Below are 24,382 nucleotides of genomic sequence, written 5' to 3' on the forward strand. Positions count from 1 at the left end.
TGCTGGTTGTGTTTCAATGCAGAATTTAACTTTTATTTGCCTGCAGTGGCTCAGTTGTCCCAAAACGTACCTTCCACACATAGTTTTTTGTCAGTCGAACATAGTTAAACGTCCGACTGACCCTATCAGCATCCAGCGGTGATCTCTCACTGTGTCAAATTGATGTTATCTCAGTTTGTATGTTCAGTTTCTTGTTTCTGCTTTCAGAGAAGGAAGCAAAGATAGCGAAGGAGAAGGAGCTCGGGATCTACAAAGAAAAGAAGGTAACAGCATAGGGCCTTAAACACTAAGAGATACAGAAAGGGCAGCTTGTCGCAGCTTGGCAAAGACAGGAAGCACAGACGGAGTGATGGTCAGACACTTACAGGTGGTCTCATAACATTCAAGCAAACAGAGCCAAACACAGACAGTCTGTCAGCAGAGAAAGCACCAGTCAGATGTAAGGTGTCTGTCACCTATCCTACGCCTTCATATAACCATTATGTCTCACAGGACAGTCCTCAACTAAAGACATTCTTGGTGTACTCGTTTGATTTCCTAATCAAAACAAGTGAATCTCAAAATGTGTGGCTTGTGGCCGGTTGCATATTGTCGCAGTCCTTGGAAAGCATGGACCTCCAAAAAGGTCAACATGCAGCCCTAAAATAAGCCTTGTTTTTCGCTTTTAAATCGTTTAGTTATCTTAAGCATGAGAAGTTTCCTCAACCCACAAAGGAGCACTTAATCCTATCCTTTTAATTTAGAGTTTTGGGGCTGGGGTATATGATCGGACCATGTCCTGGATGTGGGATGGGCCTTAGCCAGCCAAGTCTTCTTTGATTTTCCTGGAGCTGATCATTGGTTAAACCTTTTCCATTTTGCCTTTTCTTCCATCCATTTGAATTCTAGTTGACCCTTTTTTCACCACATCGTTCAGGCTTTGGATGCCATTTTAAGGCATTTGAAATAATTTTGGCTGATCAGCCTATCATTTTCTGCACTTCTTTATAGGTTTCCCCTCTCCAATCAACGTTTTAATCAAAGTCCGCTGTTCCTCACAGCAATGTCTGGAACAACCCATTTTGCTGGGTATTTCAGTGAAATGCACTACATTTGCTTCCTTCCTTCCTTATATGGGCCATAACTGACACTTGTTTCTTCACAGAATCAATCACCTCACTAATTGAACACAACACTGATATTTTGAACATGCCCCTTCCAATTACAGATTCAATTCCACAGAATTAGCAGCATGACTGTTTGGTCCCTTGGATTTCTATGACACAACACTTACTAGTAAATTATTTGCAATGTAGCAATATCACTTCTACCAAACAATATGATTTATAAGGTTAGTGATGTTGGACTGCGCACAACTGTGTATATAGTCATAGTGACGCTGTGAGACAGATGCAGAGTGAGACAGACAGGTGATCAGACTAAAAACAGACAGACTGGCAGCCTCTCATGTCCCGTTACTGGTTTTCTGGCACAGGCCCTTTGTTTGAGCCAACATCTGTTCACTGGTTTTAACTAGCTGGCTCAACTGCAGTGGAACAGAGATCTAATGAGACATGCAACCTCCTGACAACGCCGATCCAAGCAGCCACGCTCTGTCATTTCACTGACAAATGAGTGAATAAATGAATAAAACAGAGGACATTCTTGTAATGTGTGTGTGCATGACAAAGCAAGCATACTTTTGTGGCTTATAACACTTCACATCGTGAGTTGATTAGCAGCTGTTGTAGGAGGGTCAGTGTACTATCAGCACAGGATTTCCAATTAAATTGCCTGAAGTCGATGTGTATATAAACTTGTGAGATTTAAACCCATGTCATTGTGAAATGTGTTTAAACGTTGTTCGTTCCAGTGAAGAGAATCTCTGCTGATCTGTAGCCATAATGTGGAGTGAGGTCAAGGTTGAATAACTGAAGCTGGATGAGAACCCCAATATGGCGTCCTAATTGAGATAAATGTCTGATCACAGAAATGTGTTCAGCTGTGCATTTGCTTGCCGATGATGTTCCTCTCGCAATTCCTTTTCATCTGCGACCTAATTGATCTAATAGAAAACGAAACATTGCCAGATAGCCTTTGACCCTCATCTTCTGAGTGGAATTGGAGTCAAATTTGTAAAGTTAGATTGACTACTCATTATGGCAGAAGTTGTTCTTTTATAACAGCTGTTTTGTACTTTTGGACTTTTTCCCCCGACAGCGAAGAGGACCCATCAAGAGGCACCCCCCAATCCGAGCCAACACCGCAGACGAGGCCATCGAGAAGATGCTGGAGCAGAAGAAGATCTCCAACAAGATTAACTACGACGTCCTGAAGGACCTCAACATCAAGCCGGGCGCAAGCCCGGCTCGCCAGGCCGAGACCCCGAAGAAGGAGCCGTCTGCCACCAAACTGACGGGACGCAACCGCCAACCTGCACGGGCTCCACTCAGCCTCAGCACGCCGCTCAGCACCCTGGGAAAAAGGTTGGTGGATGTTTTATACTTGTGAGCAGGTGAACAAGTCAGGTGTCTGTACCCGGTCTCTTTAGAATAAACAATCAGTCGTATTCGTTGCTCCATGTTAACAGTCCAAAAACCGGATCATAACATGAACCATTGTGCAGATGATCTGACTGATCATTGACACTGTACAATCCCAACTGATATATTTCAGTACACAAATACAGGTTCACACCATTTCTTAGTTTCTATGAGTCATTCTGGGAAATGAAGGAAGTTTCAAACGGAAGTCAAAGTGGACAAATCAGCGTTCAGAGTCCTGGGAACACTGATAGAAAATCCCCGTGTGTGTGTGTGGCAATATTAGCCTTGCATTGAGTGTACTGAGATATGGTACATTATTGATTGGTTGATGACAGAAGGTTTACAGCCATTTTGATAGACTATTATTGGCCATTTCATAAACATTATGGATATAATAATTTGGTTCCGGTCTCTCCAATGTGAAGATTAACTGCTTTTCTGTGTTTTATGTTGTTGGAAATCGAATGTCTTTGGGCTTTGGACTGTTGGTTTAACAAATCCAGCAGTTTTGGCTACAGTCTTGTTTGGACTTTTTAGAATTATGTATTGACATTTAATAGACAAAATTATTAGTTGCACCACTGAACATAGTCTACATCTGCTGCTGCAGCAGGAAATTCCAATCATCCGCTGGTATTCTTTGACTAATAACCGTCTAATCAATCAATCGGCTCATTTTAGATCAAATAGATACAATTTAATAATGTTTTTAATACAGACTAAATACATTATGAAAATGGACGATAAAACAAGAACTATTAAAACCACCATTAAACGAATTTATTCTTAAAGAGGAAAATGAACTATGAAATATAACTTGACAGATATTCAGTAGTCCCTTTTGTAAAGTAGCTAAATACATTAACCCAAGTACTACACTTTGTTTAACACTTGTACTTTATTTAAAGTGATGGTTTGGAGTAATTTCGCCCTAGGGTTCTTTTTCACCGCGTCCTCAAGCCAACCAAACCCCACCTACTACTACAGTTCAAGTATTGTGCTATTTACTCGACTGCATATGTCTGATATCCACTTAAAAAATAAATATTTTTATTCAAGCTGTTAGTCTATTTATCTTTGTTAGCATCAGATCTGATGTCCAAGTCTCCTCCATATTGCGCGCATATTAAGGAGCTGCGATGGATGTTGAGTAAACACATACTCATGAAATAACAGCTGTTGTATTAGCATCTTTAAAGTGGTCCTTTTCCATTCCTGCCTATCATGTTAAATACTTCTGAATTTAATTAGATAAGAACTTTGTGCTCTCCACTTGTTCCCACCGTTACCTGTAATATAAACCACCAGCACACTCCTTATAAACAACACCTAACCTACATGAATCCATATTTAATTATGTTTTCTCAGTCCCTCAGTTAATAATCCTCAATGCAAACAGCAGATGCTGGATTGAACGAAGGCGAGATGGATGCAGAGTGTTTGCTCGTGTCTGATGCAACACCAGCCGTTCCTCCTCTGCCACTGGGGTCAAAGCCACTCGCTTTTTGTTTAGTTTTTCTGGCACAAGACGGTGGCTTCACTCCATAATGATGAGGCGGCTCTTCTCCTGTCGCCCGGAATAATCACCTGCGACAGGAGGACAGATGCTCAGTTTTGTGAGGTTTTTTTTTTGTTTGTTTTTTTGCTTCTTAACTCTTGTGGGATTTTCTCTTCTTCCACCTTCTCTGCCAGGATTTGTCTCTGGCTGTTGCGCCCCCCCCACCCCCTCCCCCCACAACATGCATTCAGAGGACTGATCCACACCAAGCCTTTCAGACAGCTTTTAATGGGGTTTTTTTGCAGCGAGGAGAAAAGCTAAGGTTTTTTTTTTTCAGTTGGTTTGGTGTAGGTGGAAATTGGTTTCCTGTGGTTCTTTTAAAAACTTAAAGCCTTTTCAGTTAATGTTGGTTTTAGGTACCATCTTAAAGCTTTATAGGAGCCCATAGAGCCAGCTGTTTAGTGATTAAGGCCACCCCCCCTTACCTTTTTTCTCCCTCACACTGTGGTGAGTCATGTGGTTGCAGTTTGAAGGCCCTTCGTAAACCCTGGGCTCTGTGATTATTCACTGTATTTGGTCCCAGACCCACCGAGAAGTTTGATAAGTCTGCTCATTTATATTTCTAATACAGTATATAAATATTTTTATAGCAGTTGAGTCTTTAGCAGTAGTTTCTCTTCAAGAAAAATATACTGAATATTTAAGAAAACGCTCTCTTTCAGCAACTTTCAGGGCGTGGTTCAGGTACTTATGAGGACGTACCCTGAGAGATTTGTGATGATTGGACAATTAATGTGATTTTTAGTAAAATGTGTAATGCCACTCACTTATCTTGCGCTTGTAGCACTCCCTAGTGGTGCATGTATATAAACTTACTGTTGCTGATTTTTCATTTATGTCCAGAGCCACGCTCCTTTTTGAAGTTCATTGTAACTCAAGTAATTGAGATATGGACATGCTTTATACAACTTGTAATACGCTTGATCTATTGATAATTCACTGACAATTTGGTGGCAATCGGAGCTACGGTGTAGGACATCTCAAAAATGTGTTTTTCAAAAAATTCAAAATGGCAGAAACATTTTCTTGGCTGACCTTAATGATCCTTGAGGCTTTTCGTAGAGCACATTAAGCTGCACCTGTGTGAGACCTTTCAAGTCAATCGGACTTACGGTGTGGGGGGGCGTGGCCTTTCAAAGTTTGCATTTTGAAGCCTTAATTACAACCCTGTGGCCGATTGGGTTCATATTTCTATAGAAGCACATGCACACCATTTCCAGGGATTCCCCAATGTTTCATGTTTCTAGCTCATTCCAGCTCACAGGAATTTGAGCCGCCGCAGCAGACAACAAATAATAATGACTAAAACAGACAAACCGAAAGGTTTGACTGCTTCACGGGTTGATCCCTCAAAATAGATAAAGCTGAGAAACACAAAAAAAAACAAAACTCAAACAACGAAAAAAGAAAAAAGGACTGACAAGGAAACAAAAGCAAACTGAAGAAGAAACCGAAACAGAGAAATAGGAAGCAACCCTAAAACCACACCCACGCTCCAATTGTGACCAAAATCAATAAAGAGTGACTGTTTGGGGATTAAAAAAGAGCCCACACTCCTCCTCTGACAAGATGATTGATGACACAAATGATGACACGTTACAGCACTTCCCGTTTAGAGGGCGGTAATGTGATGTTTTATCGATCTTCATGGGAAAATTAGTTTTTGTGTTCTTGCTGGTCCTCAGGGAGGTCAGAGGTCGGCGTCAGCACACGGACGCTGGCGGTGTGATACAGGGTCTTGCTCAAGGACACTTCAACAGTGTCTGTGTGATGAGGCTTTAATCTGCATCCTGCTGCCCAAGTGTCCTATTCATCCTGCATACAAGGCTCAAGGACAGACAGTGGGTGGAGAACTTGACAGCAAAAGGAAACCAGTGTTCTCTTTACAGTACCCTTATGTCCTAAATACAATGGACCATTCTGTGGCTCCGCAATTAATGATTAAAAGATCACATGTCTCATTGTTAAGTGACGATTCTGCCGCTGTTGCATTAGTGGAGAGACCCTTTGCATCCAACTTTGCATCCTCCCTCTAACATGCCTGGTTATGCCGCCTACCCCCCCCTCCCCCCAAATACTCCAACACTGAGCGATGTGGAGATATAGGTCTGGCAACTGAAAAGCTATAAATCAGCTGTTATATTGATGTGTTCTTTCCTTCAATATAACAATAATATATCTATACAGTTTAATTCAGACACCAAATGTATTTACATTTGACATAGTTTAGTCCCCCAAAAGAAAACTTCAATGATTCAAACTTACATTCAGTGGATGTCCCTACAGTGATGCATGACTGGGGAAAATACCGTCGGATCTTGGATGTTGAATTAGTTTTCCATTCCAGAAAAGCGTTAGGCCTGCACAATTAATCACAATTTTATCGCAATATGGACTAGTGCAATATCCAAATTGCAAGGGGGGCGCAATATTTGCTAAATGCTAAATATGTCTCAAACCATACTGAATATAGTGTTGTGGCGCTGCAGAGACATCCAAACCTATAAATCCTAGCCTACAGACTAAAGAAAAAAATCGTAGTTTGGTACAGGGCCTCGTGAAAATCACACTGATGATTTTTTTTTTGCAGTATTGTTCTAAATAATCAAAAATAGGTATCGTGCAGCCATGTAAGTGAACCTCGATCAATATTGAAGCAAAACTCTAGCTAAAAAGCTCTCAATGTTGCGTACGTTCTTTGAGGCCCTCTGCAGCCTGCTCAGTGGTTAGATTGAAGAGGATTAAACTGGGATTTGTCCACTTGATAATCCAACAGTGACCCTAGACTAACCTCCTGTTTCTAGTGAAAAGTTTGAAGAATTGCTTTACTAAAGCAACACGTTGCATGTTAATTCCAGCTTGTTAGATACCGGGCTCTTGACACTAAAAAAATCTGAATCTGCTAAGACTCTTGTTTCTTTCACCAATGACTGTTGATTGTTTCTCTTCTTATTCAACTGTTGCTCGAAAGGATCTTTGTACAATGGTTCAACCAGGCAGTGTTTTGTTCTCCATGTACAAAACTACATTTATTCGTAAAAAGGACTTTCTACAACCTGAAAGCATCAAAGACCTAGACAGACATGTAGAGTAGTCCTCTATATCTATGGATATGTGGATTCCCATCTGCCTGGATCCAATCAAGCTTTGTTGAAGGAGATCCCAAACATTTGAAAAGTGTATCTGACCCCAGTATTAATCAAAGTTTGCAAGCAACAGCCATGATAACTCCAGTCCAACAACAACAACAACAGAGCTGAGAGTCTGCTGGATTTGAGCCGCTCCAGTTGGCTAATGGCCGTTGCCCGAAAGACATGCTCCATGAATGAAGCACCATCTCCGTTTTCATGTTTTGGCTTTGATCTTATCTGAAGGGGGGGGGCTTCAGTGGCACAAGACCTGACTGGTGATTTTTAAGAATGGGCGCTCTCTCCTCAAGTGTTCGACCCCTTTTGAATTTTTAAAACGCATTCCTGCTTCGTCAATGAAACATTCATGGGCGATGCTGTTGTGAATCATTCATTCTCTTCCTGAATGGAAGCTCGCTCGGTCAATTTATACAGAAATCGCTGAACTCTGCACTTTGTCGCGTTGAATGCACAACAGTGTTTTCAACCCCTGCAGTTTTTTAGTTTTCAGCAACACTACCCACAAGCCATTAGGAGCAGGAAAATGCCCCACGGCCTAGCGAGCAACATGATGGAGATAATCCCCCATTCTCCCGTAGCATGTCCGTCGTAGCGCTGGAATGAAAAAAACAACAAAAAAACAGAAGAAAGACAAAAACCATCTCAAACAGCGACCGTTGAGCGCAGAATGGTCTCTTTCAGGCCGGGGTGGAGGAGCAGACCGTTGCTCCGGCCCCTGAAAAGGTTGTTGTGCTGGTTATTGAGAAAAGGGGAGAGGCCTGGTGTCAGGGAGACCTATGGAAGTGCAGGAGAAGGCTTGCTGACAGTGCAGCCATTGTGCCACGTTTGGAGGCCTCGCTGAGGGGCTACACTGAGGCATTGTGCTGCCCCGGCCTCCCCTCCCTCTCCCGGTCCCTCCTCCAGGCTCCTGGCTGCTCCCAGTGCTCAACTCAACGCTTTGCTCTCCTCAATGCTCGCTGTCGACCTCTGAAGATCAGCCTGGAGTTGCTCTCTTCTTTTCTTCCACTTTTCCCATCTCCTGCTGTTGCACTTAATAATTTCTCTCTTCTGTTTCTCTGTTCAGGCCAGTTTCTGGTAGCCCTGGGAAGCTAATTCCTCACTATTTAGGCAGTGACCAAATTGCCTCTAAAGTACTGAGTACTTGTTGAAAATTGCCTTGTTGTTCAATACCCTATTTCAATACCTAAGGAGGAAATCATGCATGCTTCTACCAAGATCTAATAATGTGGCTAATAATTGTCTGTCTAACGTCACACATCGTAGACACACGCAGTAGTAGGTAGGAGCTGAAAATTAAAAAAGAATAATGCCTTGATGTTGTCATTTTTGTTTGTTTCATAACTTGTTATAAAAAAAGTAGGTACGTTTAGGAACCTGCATTGAAGTCACAGTATTGGGATCAGTATTGAATATTTTTGAATGATACTCAGTTCTAGTTTCTGGCCACTGTGGGGCCTTCAGTCTGGCTTTTATTGGCATTTTAGATAACTATGTTAATATCATTTATAATACCATTGATGCTCTCTGGATTGTTTGAAGCTTGCTCCAAAATTGTCTTCATTTTGTTCAGTGAGATTTGTTGAACATTTCCCTTCACATGTATTCACTGATGTATTATTTTGTGGCTTTACGAGCATTTTAGTCTACTTCTGTGAAGTCAGAAAGACAGAATTACAAATCCAATTCCATTCATATGTGCAGCATTAATGACCTAATGTTATCTGCTCACGTGAAAAGAATCTTACCCCCGATATACACACTCCTCAGTGAGGATAACATGTAGGTAACATTTTGATAAACAAATTTGTTGATGGCATGTAGAGGTAAAATATTAAAGGAAATTTTCCTCCTTTATTAAATGGAGGGCATTGACATGAAGAGTTTTGAACCAGTTTAAAGGTAATCACATCATCACAATGGTTAGCAGGCCTTTTGCAAACTACAGACAACCTTGTTTTTTTTTCTGTTTTCTATGTCGAGCTTTGATCTTTTAATAGCCTAAAATGTTTTTGCTTCATGTAACCTTATTCTCCCGCACTGAATTTCTGCTTTGTATCATGTCATCAACAACACATACTCTGTCAATTCAGTCCGGTTTCTGTAGAGTTTACAGTTCTTGTTGTCTAGGTTGCACATCTCATACAAATGTAGCACATTCTTTAGTGTGTGCAAGCTGCACCATAAATTAAAAAGTGACCAAATCTTTTAAGGATGTCCGCTTCTGTCTTGGTACAGGAACACAGAAGAATTCCTTATTTAAAGCATTTTAGGAACTTCCTAGCATTGCAACTTAAATCACAAAGTATGATGTTTTTAGTCATTATATACTGTATGTGCTCAAAAGCTCAACGGATATTGTGTGGGGTGTTTTGCTTTTGTAGTTTTCAGTGAAGATGGCTTGGCGGTGTCAGGCGACCACCTGAAAAACAATTACCTTTTCTTGCTGCGATCAGCTCTTCTACTCAAGAAAAGCTCCCTCACTCACCGTCTCTTACCCTCCTTTCCTTCACTTTCGCCATCTCAACCTCCCCCCCCATTTACCTTTCTCCACTTTCTTGTGTCTCCCTATCGCTCTGTTGTTCTTTACCTTACATTTCCTCTCACATTATTCCCCATCTTCTTTCTCCCTCTCCTCCAGGTTTGGACTGGTTCTTCATCCCACTTTTATCCCTTTTTTTTTTTTGTTCTCCCAACCTCCTCCTCTCTCCTCCGCCTGTCGTCTCACCTACTTTTCTAATCCTGGCTGTTTCTTTTAGTTTAAAGCCTTCAGCAGCAGCTCCAGGCCCGTTGTCTCACTCTGCACCATCGGGTCCGTTCTGGCTTTGGGCTTTTGCAACTCGCTAACGAGTTCTTTGCCTTTCTTGTCTTCATCTTCTGTCGTTTTTTTATCTCCTCCCCATTTCGTCTCTTTCATCTCGTCTCTTGATCTCTCCGTTGAAGTGTTTGCACTACATAAAACATGGTGTAAATTAGCCTGACTTCACTCGACGAGTTTGATCTCAGGACTCGGAGATGAGCAGCAGAGCTGATGTGACAGAGAGGCAAGTTTGATGTAAACAGAGGGAAAGTTGTAGATGTTATAGCTTGTTGGATTCATCTGATGTCTTACTTCTCCTTATATTGTTTTTGTAATGTTCAGGGAGAATTTATGTGGTAGATTACATGAACCTGAGTCTTGACGGACTGTTTGGGTAATAAAGCTACCCTCAGTGGGCTGGTTGGGGATCGGTTACAAGAAAATGCTCTTTACTGGAATATTTCTCATGTCTATTCTAGGATTGGAAGCAACGGCGCTGATTTGAGAATCTAGAATATTTGATATCTAACATTCACCAATTTAAGATTGGAAAGAATATTTCTCATGTCTATTCTAGGATTGGAAGCAACGGCGCTGATTTGAGAATCTAGAATATTTGATATCTAACATTCACCAATTTAAGATTCTAATAATTTATTAAATGCATAATACTGTAGATGTGATCAGGGACAAAATAATAAGGGCCTGGGGTCTCATTTATAAAAGTCTGCGTAGGAACCTTACTAAAAGTGTACTGTAAAAAATGCTTGACGCCATTAATTCATATTTATAAAACAAGCGTACGCACATCTGGAAGCAGTGTTTCCTTCATAAATCACATATTACCCACAAGTGTGCGTACGTGAATCAGCCTGTTATCCCACCCTGTACACGCCCATTTTGAACAATAAATATTCAGTGCAAAGCACCTCATGAATGCTGAGCAGTATGTTAATGACCCTGGCAGTTATTCTTTCGTTACGCCAAATCATGACGACTGGCACAACTTCTCAGACGCTATTCTTATAGAAATGTTGGTTTGTGCAGTTTTATGGTTCACATGTACTAAGTTGATGTTTGATTTTCACCATGAGCAGTGAGCACTTTGTTCAGTCGTTCAGCTTTCATACTTCTATGGTCATTTTTAGACCACTCAAACTTCTGTTGGCGATCTTCAGATTGTTTTTCACCTTTATTTTCCTGTGTTTCCTGTTTGAACTTTGTGTATTTCTTGGCTGATGAGCAGACTCCAGAGCTGTGTAGAGACAGCACTTCTTACTCTTCTCTTGGCGTCTGTCCCTCTGTTTTCTTGTCTCTTTACGTCACTCCATTTCACCTCCGTCCCTTCCTCCCTTCCTCCCACTTCTTGTTTTCATCTTTCCCTCTGTACGCCTACTAACTCGGCCTTTCAGAGCCCTGCTGTACTCGCCGCACGGGACAGCCTTCAGTTTTCAGACGTCCCATGCATGCACTCATTCACTTCTTTCTTTTCTACCCCCTCCTATCTCTCCACCCTTCATCTCCTACGGCCAGCTGCCAAACAGACCCTCCCTGCTCCCTCCGTCCATACTGGAGGATGGAAAAGCACTCTTCCAGAAATAGCTCAGATAATTGCCCTCCAGTGATATTTTTTCCTCCACTCGCTTCTCTGCTCCTTCATCTGTTTTTTTACCCATTCAAAGCTTTACTCCTCCTAGTGTTTTTAGAAAAGTTGTCTGATTCCAAAGCTTTTTTTAGGGGGTTAGAGGGGGAAATGAGAAAGAGAATTCCTTACTGCATTTTTTTCCATTATGCAGAGGAAGTAGTCAGGGCAATCACGTTGGTTTGTTTGGTTTTCCAGAAATGTAAATCAAGCCACAGGCTTAGCCAGCGCTGACGACAAACTGGAGAAGTCAGCAGTTTTGTGGCCAGATGTTGCCGCTGCCACCACTGCTGATCCGCGGCTGGGCCAGAGGACGGGAGGAAAAGGAAATGGAAATGCTTCCCGTTTTGGTTTTTCAGCCTGTCAGAGCAGGTGTCAAGAAAATGTCAAATAGGCATGTCTGCATTTAAAAAACACAACAGAAACAGGAAAAACTGCAAGTAGCTCCAGTGAAACCTCCCCCCTCAGTGAGGGAGACGAGTTGGCGGACTCTGAAAGTGTGTATCATATTTTCCTGCCCAGCTCCCTCAATAGAGGAGGATGTTTTTCCTTATGTGACCAGCTGTGTTAGGGGACGCTGTATAATTGGTCTGTGGTTTGCAGCCCCTCCCTGTAAGCCTCTGATTTTCCCCCCACCCGCAAATTGTGACCAATGAGCCGTTGGATGCTGTTGGAGGTTAGCAGAGAGAGGGTCACACACACACGCACGCACAAATGCACACTCTACAGCAGCCATGTGACGTGCCACATATTGCTGATGAGATTAAAATGTGAAAGTTTTTAGGAATTAAGGGTTCCACAAAGCTGAATTCTGAAACTGAGTTCCTACATGTGGTTATTTGTATAGCATTACACCAATGTTAAAATACTACAATAAAATTCCTGGAAAAAACTTTCTAGTAGTAGTAGTAGTAGTAGTAGTAGTATACAAAGTAATTGAGTACCCTTTCAGAGTGATGTCAAACTGTTAAAGTACAGTTAAAATCAAATTTCAGTTCTTCAGGAGCAAACTATAAAACACAAGAACAAGAAGAGAAAACTAAAGGGTTAATTTATTGGACATTGATTATTTAACCGCAGCATTTCGGTATTGCAGCTGGTCGCAGTGGAGTTTTTATTTTATTGAGTGTTTTTTTTGTCTAGGGACCAGTGTTGGGCAAGTTACTTGTGTTCGAACACCCGCCCAACTCTGCCTCTGATTGGCTTACCAAGACATTTTACTGAACCTCAGCCAATCATTACCATTTATGCGCTTGTCTTGTGCACGGCCCACTCACATGGGACGAAATTAAGTTCTGCCTCTCTGCTCAGAGGTCTAGTTGGTCTGATGAAAAAAACACCGCTTCAGATGTAGTTATGCGCCGCATTTTTCGGCAGTAACGGTAACAGCGTTATTAAGATGGGAGGAGTACTGAATTAGATTACTTGTTACTGAAAAAAGTAACTCCATTATTTATAACAGCGTTATTCCCATCCCTGGTAGGGACAAGTGTGTGGCATTAACCTCTGCCACACACCACATATAGCCCGACCTTAGATGGGCCTTCAACTACTGTTTACACTGTAACAATGTGTCATATTTTAGAAGATAATTAGTAAAACCCTAATCTGCATGCAAATACAGCTGTCTGATAATTGTAGTGAAGCACAAAGCACAATATTTAAAGTACTAATATAAAGTGTAAGCATAAATTCCCATTAAAAAAATTAAATGGTACTTAACTGCAGTGCTGTGAAGCGGAACATCTGAACTTAAAATTTTTAGGAAAGGAAACCAAACAAAATATGGAATTTTACATCTGTTACTCAACGGCAGTCATGCAAGATGTAATGGCTTGATGAGATAACATGTTAACATGAGCTCTTGTCCTCAGGGATTTGGCTACTTATTTATAGTATTTGCCTCCAAATCGGTCCAGTGATGCCATGTTGTGCTAGGCCATACATGATGATGTTCCACTGCCGGTTGCATGTTAAACCAAGCACATTTACATTTAGGTATTTGGCTTCCACTCTTATCTACAGAGATGTTGACATATTTACTCTTCCCCCCCCCCCCCCCTCCTCAGAAAAACCCATTTCTCACAGAGAAATGAGAGCATGGCTCTGGTTCTGGACATTCGGCTCTGCTCGCAGCAGCGACAGCAGCTTTCCCTCCGCAGCCTTTTCCATCCAAACAGCTTTCAATGGCCAAAGCTTTGTTCTGATCCCCGCGCTGTAACTAATGGAAGAGCCAGGGCTGGAATTTCGAGGGGAACTCAAAAACTGGGCCATTTGGAAAACATCTCAGTTTTTATCCGCAGCTTAGCCACGGAGAAAAAGGGGGGAAAAAAACAGCCAAGCCAGCAGCTGAAAATGTAGACACTAAAGGAGTTGATACTATTGTGGTAGTTCATGGCCTCACAGAGCTGCAGCTTAGCAGCTGAGGACTTTCCCCCTGGAGCCACAAGAAGGGATGCTTTAACGCTGGAAGACATTGAGATACTTCCTCTTTTGTCCCTCTTTATCGTCACTCTCAAGTCGGTCTCTACTCTTTTAAAACCCAAGATGATATATTAGTTTCATTTTAATATTTTATTCCCCTTTCCTTTTAATGACACCATCCCCCTAGCTATTGCCAGTTGTCAGCCAGTGGCTAAACTGCCTCCCTCAATCGCCTTTTCAGCTCAGGCTTAGTCTCATTGGCAGTAAGCTGATTAGGAACGAGCCGCTAAGCTTGGCAGAGACCGATAGCCTAACAGAGAGACTCGCGGTGGAGTGGATGAGTGAGGAAGGTGAGACCGAAGAGAGGGAGAAAGCCAGTGGAAGGATATGAAGTGAGACAGATAGACAGACAGTATGGGGAGGCTGGGAGAGTGGCGTTCATCTTGGTGGTTTTGCCTGTGAAGGTGAAAATGCTCTGTTGTTTGGATGGAAGTGCAGGTTAGAGCTGAGAATGAGCATGAGAGAGGACTGAGGAGCAGCTGTCCCAGTTTGACCCCCGTGTTGAGGAGGAGCGATCGGCCAGCGTAGTGTCGTGAAGCGTTACAAAAGCGAGAGAGGCTGAAGGGCAGGAGAGGCGTAGAAGAGATAAAGTGAATGCCTGTTCTTTACTTGTCATGAAGTACGTCGAATTGATGAGCTCTTGTGTTCAAGAGAGAGGGATGCAGAGCCAAAGAGAGCACTCAGGATTGAAGACATGAAAGAGTGAGGGAAACAGACAGATAGGAGAGTTGTATTTGCTCTGAAATGTTAAAGTAAACAGGAATAGAAAAGAAGCAGCACCTTTGCAAGTTAATTGGCAGGAAGGAAAGCCTCCTATCTAGATGTCATTTAAAACTTTCATTCGCACTCAAGGTAATTGTACAGTTCTGCAGTAAGGTGTTAGACTACTAGGGTTGGGAATCGTTACCAGTACTCTGAAAGTGAAACAGATACCAAATGAGTTTTTCATTTGATACCTTTTAAATGTTTCTACTTCTTTTGATACCCATCGTGTGAATGGAAGCATCTCGGCGCGCTGAACTGGCAACTCCGTGAAATACATCACACTTGACTTGACCCCACCACAGACTGAATGGGTTGTAGCTGCGGCGGTACTGGGCCAATAACACGCTTAACACTGCTAACATGGCAAGCAAAAACACTGCAGGCAAAACCATACAAATAGTATTTTTTTAACTAAATCTGTGTACAAAAAGCATCATATGGAGGTATCGTTTGAAGTTAGAAGTTTCAGCATTACTTAGTACAGGGTTATTTCACTGTGCTGATACCAAGCTCTATAGACTGTCTTAAAGATATAATATGCAAGGTCTTCCTAAAAAAACAATGTATAGGCTAACACGAAATTAATCATCACTTATGGCCCACTAGAAGTGTGTGGCAGTGTCTGTATCAGCAGAGAGCCTGCCCTCTGGATTTTCTCATTTTGCTGTGTTCAGAGGGCTATTTCACAAAACCTAGATAGCAGATTAAGCCGGTGTTTCCCAGTTATCCTGGCTCAGTTTAGCCTCGACTCGGTAACTTACATAAATTACCATGGAGATTTATTCTGTGCAGCTAGCCTGCCCCCGACCAGGCTAACAGCCGGGAGTGATCAATCCTGGAGCCTTTTTTGTTAACTCAGCACTGGTTTTACCTTTTAAATTATTAGCCTGCATTAATACAACAGGTGCATCTTGCTGTTCAGTTAAGCACTGTTATTGTTTAAGTTCTGACAATTTTTTTAAGGATAATTCGTGACAGTTGTCATTGCTGTTATATTGCTGTAGGGATACTGCTATTCACACATTGTTAGAAGTTTGAAGACCATACGGCAGTTGTTGAGATAAGTAAAAAGGCTGAAGTTGAACGTGTTGACGTGTTTTTTAATGAAGTCTGTAACTGAGGGCAAAACATAAAATGCTTTGTTTCTATAGTGGACTACTGCACCTTAAATTACTTTAGTTGAACAATTGTTTTGTATTTTTTAAAGGGGTGCTATGCAGTTTTTGCCATTTCTTTGCCGTTTCCCCCCCTTTTTTTTCTTGCAGGTTTCTCTATAGAGCTCCCCCTACAGGTTACTCTATAGGGCTCCCCCTACAGGTTACGCTATAGTGCTCCCCCTACAGGTTACGCTATAGTGCTCCCCCTACAGGTTACTCTATAGGGCTCCCCCAACTGGTTACTCTATAGTGCTCCCCCTACAGGTTACTCTATAGGGCTCCCCCTACAGGTTACTCTATAGGGCTCCCCCTACAGGTTACTCTATAGGGCTCCCCCAACTGGTTATTCTATAGTGCTCCCCCTACATGTTACTCTATAGAGGCCCCCCTACAGGTTACTCTTTAAAGCACCCCCGTACAGGTGTCTCTATTGCGCTGCCCCCCTACAGGTTACTCTATAGCGCTCCCCCCTACGCTCCCCCCTACAGGTTTCTCTACTGTGACCCCCGCTACAGGTTTATCTATAGAGCCCCCAGTACAGATTTCTCTGTTTCTCTTGCGTTATAAGAGGATTTATATTTGTTGGCAAATACATTATACAACTACATGACAGTGTTACATTGTCATTGTTCAACTACATATATTTAAATAATAAATAGGTGGGTTAAAAGGAAGTGTTTCCCAGAATGGTACCTAATAATTTCAATTTAAGTAAATGCAACTTTTGCACAACACATTAGCATCTTCACAGCAAATATACTATCATTTAAACATTTTTTGAGTTTTGACTCTAGCTTTGAGGAGGTGAAGTAGGTTAAAGAGACCCGAGGAGCTTCTAATAGAACATAAAGAGAGGAGAGGGCTGAGAGAAAGAGAGAGTGTCAGAAGGAAAGATAAAGCTGTAATCTTGTTGTTAAAGTGACGGCGGCAGGATTAAAGGACACTGCGGCACAGACAGACACAAGAGCTGTGAGGACAAACAGAGCACTTAGAGAAGTCACAGGAAAAATACATTTGAAACACATCCCCATTAGCTTCTGTCTGTCTTAAATAAAAGCTGCTTTCTGGGGTCTATTATTTTATAAGAATATTATATAAGCTAGAATACAGACTGAATGACCAGAAGCCTCTCGCGTCTACAGCATTAGTCAGAATTATCACCATGTTTTTTTTCTCCAGTCTTTCAGGCATGTTACAGTGAATAAGCAGCGTTCAGCAGCCTATCTGTCTGTCTCAATAATGACTGTGTGCTTGCTGAATGCATGTTAGCGGAGCCGAGGGTCCAGAATCTTTCACTCCTCCTTACGGAGCTGTTCATTCCCCCACTGCGTTGTATTTATCAGATGAATGGCGCCTGCCCTCCCTCCCTCAGGGCACTGGCGGGATGGTGGGCGCCTTCACTTGCATGTAGCCCACGCTGTGAGCCTGGTACGGGCTTTGCACGCCAACTGATATTAAAGTTATGTTTTTACTATATTAAAAGTTTAAATGACTTCACAAAATGTAAACCGTCACAAAGCTGAAAACTGAGCTGTTTTTCTTCACTTTTGAGAGATATGTGGTTCTCACAAGACAGCGACACTAAAGATTTGGTGATCTTATTGAATGTGATTTTATTATTGAATGCACTTTTACTTGTAGTGGAGTACTTTCACTACTTGAGTTCATTAACAAAGTATTTGTACTTCGTTACTTCCCATCTCTAAACACTACACATTATTAATTTTTGTAAAGCTTGCGTGTAAACACGACAACAACTCACGTAACAAAGCCGTCTAAGAGGAATGTGTGCTTGTCCTTACTTGATTGGCGAACAGCATGTGTAGCATTTTGCATCCAGCAAAACTTGAACATGCATGGACAACCATGCAGTTTTTCTGTCTCATTGAAATAATCAGGAGGAGTGGTTTTGTCACACAGTGCTGATGGTGATTTTGAACTCTTTGGACCCCTCAGCAGGATGTGCACATGCAGCAGCTGGTTGATCTCTCTTGCCCCCAGGTTGCAGTTGCAATAGTGCTCTTAATACTCTGACAAGGTTAAAATGCAGGTGTGGTTACAGGTCAGAGCTGCAGCAGTGTAACATTAGGGCTGGGTACCAAATTCCATATTTTTGCCTCTATAGTATCAAAAAATGCCTCATACCCAATTTCATTCCCTAGAAGTAGAGTAGATCTCATCAGCATGCAGCATGCTTCTACCAAGATCTAATAATGTTTGGGATTGGCTGTCTAGCGTTACACGTCGCAGAGACACGTAGGAAAAGCTCTACATTACACAGCGACGGGGTAGGCGCTGAAAAATAAATCAAAAGATTTGTGCTGTAATGTTATTTTTTTGTTTTTATAAATTTGGTACAGGTAAGAAAGCTACAGTATTGGTGTCGGTGAAGGGATGGGATTTCCTTAACGATACCCAGCACTATGTAACCGTCATCATGAGAAACTGTAATAATTGTCATGAGGGCGAATAATGAGCAGGCTATGCAGGAGCTGAGTAGGGATTCAGATTAGGAGGAGATGTGATTCAGCAGAAAGAGGAGGATGTTCAGTACACAAGGTTCTTTTTGAAGAGATGAGCTTCTCGCCCACGGTGAAACAAACCCTCTTCTCACCAAGCCCCTGTTTTCAGCCTTTAAGAGTCTTACTTTTAAAGTGTGCCAGGCCTAGATTATTTCAACGTGTTGAGACACAAATCAACATTGTATTTATTATTTATATTTATTTACTGGTTACATAGTTATCAGTACAATGTTTAGGGTTTGTCTGAATTGTCTTTGACCCGTGGCAACGCCATGGAGCGATGTTGTGACCTCTCAGTTCCCTCATTGGATGTATTGTGGGCGCTCAGGAACACGCGTGTGACGCCATTCACATCCTAGACTGCTAGCAAGCTGACACTGATTTAAAAAAACAAAAAAGGATTTTAAAAGAAGTAAATGTCTTCAACATTTGTGTTGGGCCTTAAGAACACACTCAATTAATTTGGGTGAGAAATTCCGAATGAAACCTAAATCTTTGACAAAAAGACTCCACGAGTCTGATGAAGTGTTTTGCTCATGCCAGTGTTCAGATCCTGGAGTACTTTTATGGGCCAAGTGAGCTGCCACTGCCACAAACAGACTTGTGGTTAAGTATTTGTGATTACGGACACTCATTTCTAAGGAAGATTATGTTAGTTTTTATTGGAAAATGGCTGAAATATTCAGTGGAATTCTCAATGGCCTAAAAGATGCATTTGATTTTTGTTTCTGTTTGAGATAATTCTTTTCTTGGGACAGACTTATGACCTGCAGCAAAGGGAACCAGTGGAGGAACGTCAGTAATAAATTTACTCAAATACTGTATGCAAGTAAAAATGTTGAGGAACCCATTTTCAGTAATTTCATCTTCATACATCTACTTCTCTACATTTCAGAGGGAAATATTGTACCAATACATTTATAGGGCAACATTAGTTGCTACAATTAACATATCATTATAGAAAATGCTAAGCAGTAAATACATTAATCTATTAATGATTAAAATTTAATAATATACATTATTCGAAAATAGGATATTCGGCATAACAAGTACTTACTTACTTTTAGTAATGTAAGGATATTCTGATGCTGATACGTTTCTATATTTACCGAAGTAAGATTTTGAATGCAGGACTTTTACTTGAAGTGGATTATTTTCAGAGTGTGTTATCAATAAGTTTAAGTGGATCTGAATATGTCTTCCACGGTTGCATGTGGTACAAGAGAGTATTCCTACACTATGGTACTGCAACTTGTACTTCACTAAAGAAAGGATTTCTTCCGCCACTGAAGTGCTAACTGGTGAGTTAGCATTATGGTATGCATCCTGAACATTATGTCACTAGGATGCCCCCAAAATTTTTTATTACCGTTTTTGCACAAGATAAAAACCACAACAAACAGAACAGATGACAAAAACAATTTATTTCTTTTTTTCTTTTTGAACTTTTCTCCAGCTGAGGCTAAACATAGTGAGAAGTTCAGCACAGCTTCACATCCCTCCACATGTTGGGAGATCTGGAGGTGGTCGGCAGCTGTGTGTGTGTGTGTGTGTGTGTGTGTGTGTGTGTGTGTGTGTGTGTGTGTGTGTGTGTGTGTGACATATGGCCCCATTGTTTTCCTCTGGGAGTGATTTATAAGCGGTCGCTGTGTCGCACGGTGAGCCCTCACTGTGCGTCAGGAGCCACTCCCCGCTGCTGGAAATGGTCGCCATGGAGACCGAGGTCTACCGAGAAGTCTGCCGCCACGGGCCACCGCTGTTGACAGCCATCTGACCTCTAACCTCCGCAAGTGAGTCCAAGACTCTTCCCTGCGAGCGCAGGTTAACCGCCGCTGTGCCGCAGAAAGCTCGTCCCTCCAGGGTGTCACTTGGAGAACATTTCAGAGAACACATATAATCGTCCACTAAATATTGCCTCTGTTGTATTTCTGACTGATATCCACTCCTTGTTTTATATTGTGAGAGGCTGCTCACCTTATCATCATATTGACCTCATTATTCATTCTTTTTTCCTCCATTTTTATTAACAAACTAGTTGTGGTAACATTTCACTTGTCATTTTCAAGATAGATTTAATAAATGCAACCAAAATATATTTTTAACATGACAAACATCTTCAAGTTTCATCCAAAAAGTGATGTAAAGATATAATAGATAAAGTTAGATCTGAAATGAAGCAGAACAAATATTTAATCAACAACAAATTCACCAATGGATTGTTTACTGTAAGTCATTTTAAGTAAAAACAAAACGGATTTAAATGAAATGGGAAATCGTTGGGGTTTGAAAGACATTTATTTGAAGATTTCATCTTGGCCTTTGGGACACTGTGACAGCCAGTTCTTAAATCACCTTCTTAGGAAATATTTAGCACATCTATTTAATTATTAATATCATTGTATTATCTTTGCAAGTTTGAGAGTGTGCAGGAGTTTGTTTGCAACACTTAACAGACCAAATAATTAAAAGGTGAATAGAGAAAACCACTGTAACAACAAGTAATCCTTGAACCAAAACGTCTAAAAATTCACTCAAAGCTTGTTTCTGTACTTTAAGTAAAAGCTTTGAAGGTCAATGGATTCGATTTGATTCCAGTTGCACTAAAACTAAACAGATGAAGTCAAAGAGGTGACCTGAATGAGTGAATGGGAGACGACCATCTGCCTTCCTAGAAAATCATTAACACATCTACCATGTTAACAAAGGCCTCTGAAGAAACAGGACTAAGTGCTTTACGGAGGACAGAGGACACATGCAGTCATGAATGTGATCGGAGACAGGAACCTGGGTCCTTCTCCGGAAACATGCACGAATTAAAGACTGCAGGGAAGTAAAATAAGGAGAAAATGAACATTTGATGAAGTGGGAGAGGACGTAATTTGTAGACTGAGCTGAGTAAAGTCTGGAGCCTGGTCTTGAATACTAATCTGATGAGATTTCCTGCTGATGGTGGGAAGCTCGTCCCACAGGGAGGGATTACAACTTTAAATGCCCACTTCCTTTTGATAAAGTTTTAAGAATTTCCGCATACTAATTAAAGGAACTTTTCCTTCACCAAAATGTCAATAAGTCCCCAAACTATGCAGCAGACGGGCGTCTGTTCTGTGGAGGACTTTTCTCACACAATATCAAGAACAGGTGAAAGCCTTTTCTTAATGCTGATGCCTCTATTAATAATGAATACCTCCATTACCTATTTCACACTAACGACCAGGATCATTTTCAACCCTTCTTTTGTCTAATTTCAGTTCAAACCAAGCCAGTCACCACGGGTCAGTCCCTGTGTAGTCTATATAGACGGCGTTTTGATGCCGGATGTCCGTTACCTTCCCTTTTCTTTGCGAGTGAGGAACGGAGGTGAACGAGAGAAATTAAGCTTATTTTGAATGATAAGTTCACAGCGATTACGGTCTGAAGCATCAAAGAAATAGCCCATCAAACACGCAACGGATGGTGTCATGGAGACAGAAGCTCTAGTTTCATTCTCCTCTTCTGCATTTCACTCATTGCAGGTCCGGTGAACAAGGAAGTAGGCTACTCCAGTATTGATTTAGGATCTTTTTACAACGAGGGGATAACATTTGTCTGATAACATTTGAAGTGAAGCTAGGCTTCTCGACTGGTTGGTATTTTAAAAGCTTAGGTAGAGCAGCAACTCCCGGGTTCTGAGGCAAAATGACTGTTTTTTTCAAAGGAGTCTGGTGGCTTCACAGAGCAGAGACAATGAGGTTAGAATGTTTTATTATTGGATTTGAAAACAATTGAAAAACCTTTTATTTATTCTTAGTTGTACATTTTTATTCTTTGATTTGTTAGACCAACAGTATTTTATTAATTTAATCCTATTTTTTTCTCTACATTTTGTAATTTTTCTATCCTTTCACCTCCCATTGTACTGCTTGGATCCTCCTCCAGCCCTCCTGTGAAGAAGCTACGTTTTGTATACTGTCTGACAGACATTTATTGTGTAATATGTGTAGAATAGAAATATCTTGTGATGTATTATACTTCAAAGAACAGAAGAGGGTTGAGAAACAGTTTCCTAAATTATAATTGGAAACATCAAAGCTGGCAATTAATTCAGTCACCAGCCTGTTTCTAGTTTTAAATGCTTTTTTCTTTTCACGTTATGTTTAAGTTCACTTTAAGGTCCATTCAATGATCCATTTGTCTGGAAGTTCAGTTGTAATTGTTTCTTTTTACTTTTTCTTTTTAATTTAATGCCGCCGGAGCTAGACGCCAGTAGAGAGGGTGAGGTTAAAGGGCGAGTTCACTGCACCATCCCAGAGTCTGAGAGATGCATCAAATCGTGTGTGTGTGAGAGAGATCATACTCCTGTTAACCCTTTGATCTCTGACTTTAGGACTGTGATCTGTGTGTGTGTGTGTGTGTGTGTGTGTGTGTGTGTGTGTGTTAATAGTGTGTGATCCAGCCCCATTTGTGTGATCAGTGGTGTGTAACACTGTGATCCTCCCCTCTGGTCGCGCCACCAGCATCTGACAACACACACATAGTCAAAACTGGCTTAGAATACACTACAATACTCTATAAAAACACACAATATATGAATGTATGAAAACTATATTTAGAAAAATGTAGTGTGTGTGTGTGTGTATGCAAAGGTGTCAGTGTTTATCCCACAGCCATCAAGAGCCACCAGTCTCTGTCCACAAGACCAGTCACGGTCCCCAAAAATATTAGTGAAGGTTTTTCAATTGAAAAACATTTTTATTCATTGTTTTACATTTTTAATGTACTAGTGAATGGGGTCAGGGTTGTACGGACCAGCCAGCTAGAGCAGAAGAAAACACAATCAGTTCTTTTGGCTGAATCCACATCTTCTCCTGCCAAGCTGGACACAGGCCCACAATGCACCGCAGTCTGAATGGACACAACTCTGTCATTTGTGAGAGAGAGTGTGTGTGAGTCTGCATTGTATATATGCTTGTGTGTGTGTACTTTCGTCTCTGGGAAAGTATGAGTGGGCACCACAGTTAGTTGTGTGTGTGGGTTTATTGTGATTATGCCTCACTTAATTATGCTGAAAGAGGCTCAGTGTGTGTGTGTGTCTCTCTGTGTGTGTGTGTGTGTGTGTGTGTGTGTGTGTGCGCCTTGGAGGATCCAGTCCCCAGCTGGAAAATCGAGTTGGAAGCTCCGATTTCTATCTTTTACGTACATCCGAGCTCATCGCAGAACTAATTTGGTTCAACCCCCAGTTTGCAGATTATTTCTCCTGTTCTTCACATCTTTCCTTACCGTCATGTTATTGATTGGATTATTGTACGAATAATGAAATTTTTCCCTTTACATTGGTTTGTCTCAGTTAATTTGTGCAGAGCTAAAACGCAGAAGCATGGTGGGAAGTAGAAGTTAGAACAAGATGCTTGTAGTAATGTCTCACCTCGATGCTAATGAGCTAACAAAATATGAGAATGACACACAAACCGCAGCATAAACAACGCACTGCACGATTAAAATATCTTTAAGATGACAGGGGCTGTTACATTAAGATGAAATTGCTCTAATGCAGGAAATGAAATCATGGGAGAAGTTAATGAGAGAGAGCAAGAGAAGCAGCCCCTGGTTTCATTATGAAATCTCTATGTAAAAGACCCCAGAGTCTCTCAGTAAGAATTTAAAATGAAATGAAAATATTTGTAATACTGAACAGGAAAAAGCATTGGTTATAATTTAGGTTTTGGAGGATTTGAATCTGTCTACGGATAGATTATTGTGTAATATCCTGAATAACCACTGTGTTGGATTTAGGGGGCGGGGGGGGG

General features: G+C 41.3%; 1 protein-coding gene and 1 long non-coding RNA gene across 2 annotated transcripts in view; both read left to right on the forward strand.

Moving 5' to 3' along the window:
- Positions 1-24,382, forward strand: part of LOC117936390 (transcription factor IIIB 90 kDa subunit-like) — a 102,796-nt gene that overhangs the window by 63,694 nt on the left and 14,720 nt on the right. The window contains exons 15-16 of the mRNA XM_034859356.1: positions 208-263; positions 2,200-2,465. Of these exons, the coding sequence (XP_034715247.1) occupies positions 208-263; positions 2,200-2,465 (322 nt within the window). The remainder of the gene's footprint in view (positions 1-207; positions 264-2,199; positions 2,466-24,382) is intronic.
- On the forward strand, positions 15,796-21,167 carry LOC117935695. The gene is made up of 3 exons (XR_004654807.1): positions 15,796-15,851; positions 19,246-19,250; positions 21,156-21,167. It is a non-coding gene; the product is annotated as an uncharacterized LOC117935695 (long non-coding RNA).

The sequence above is a fragment of the Etheostoma cragini genome, chromosome 20, assembly GCF_013103735.1.
Source record: "Etheostoma cragini isolate CJK2018 chromosome 20, CSU_Ecrag_1.0, whole genome shotgun sequence".
NCBI classification, from domain to species: domain Eukaryota; kingdom Metazoa; phylum Chordata; class Actinopteri; order Perciformes; family Percidae; genus Etheostoma; species Etheostoma cragini.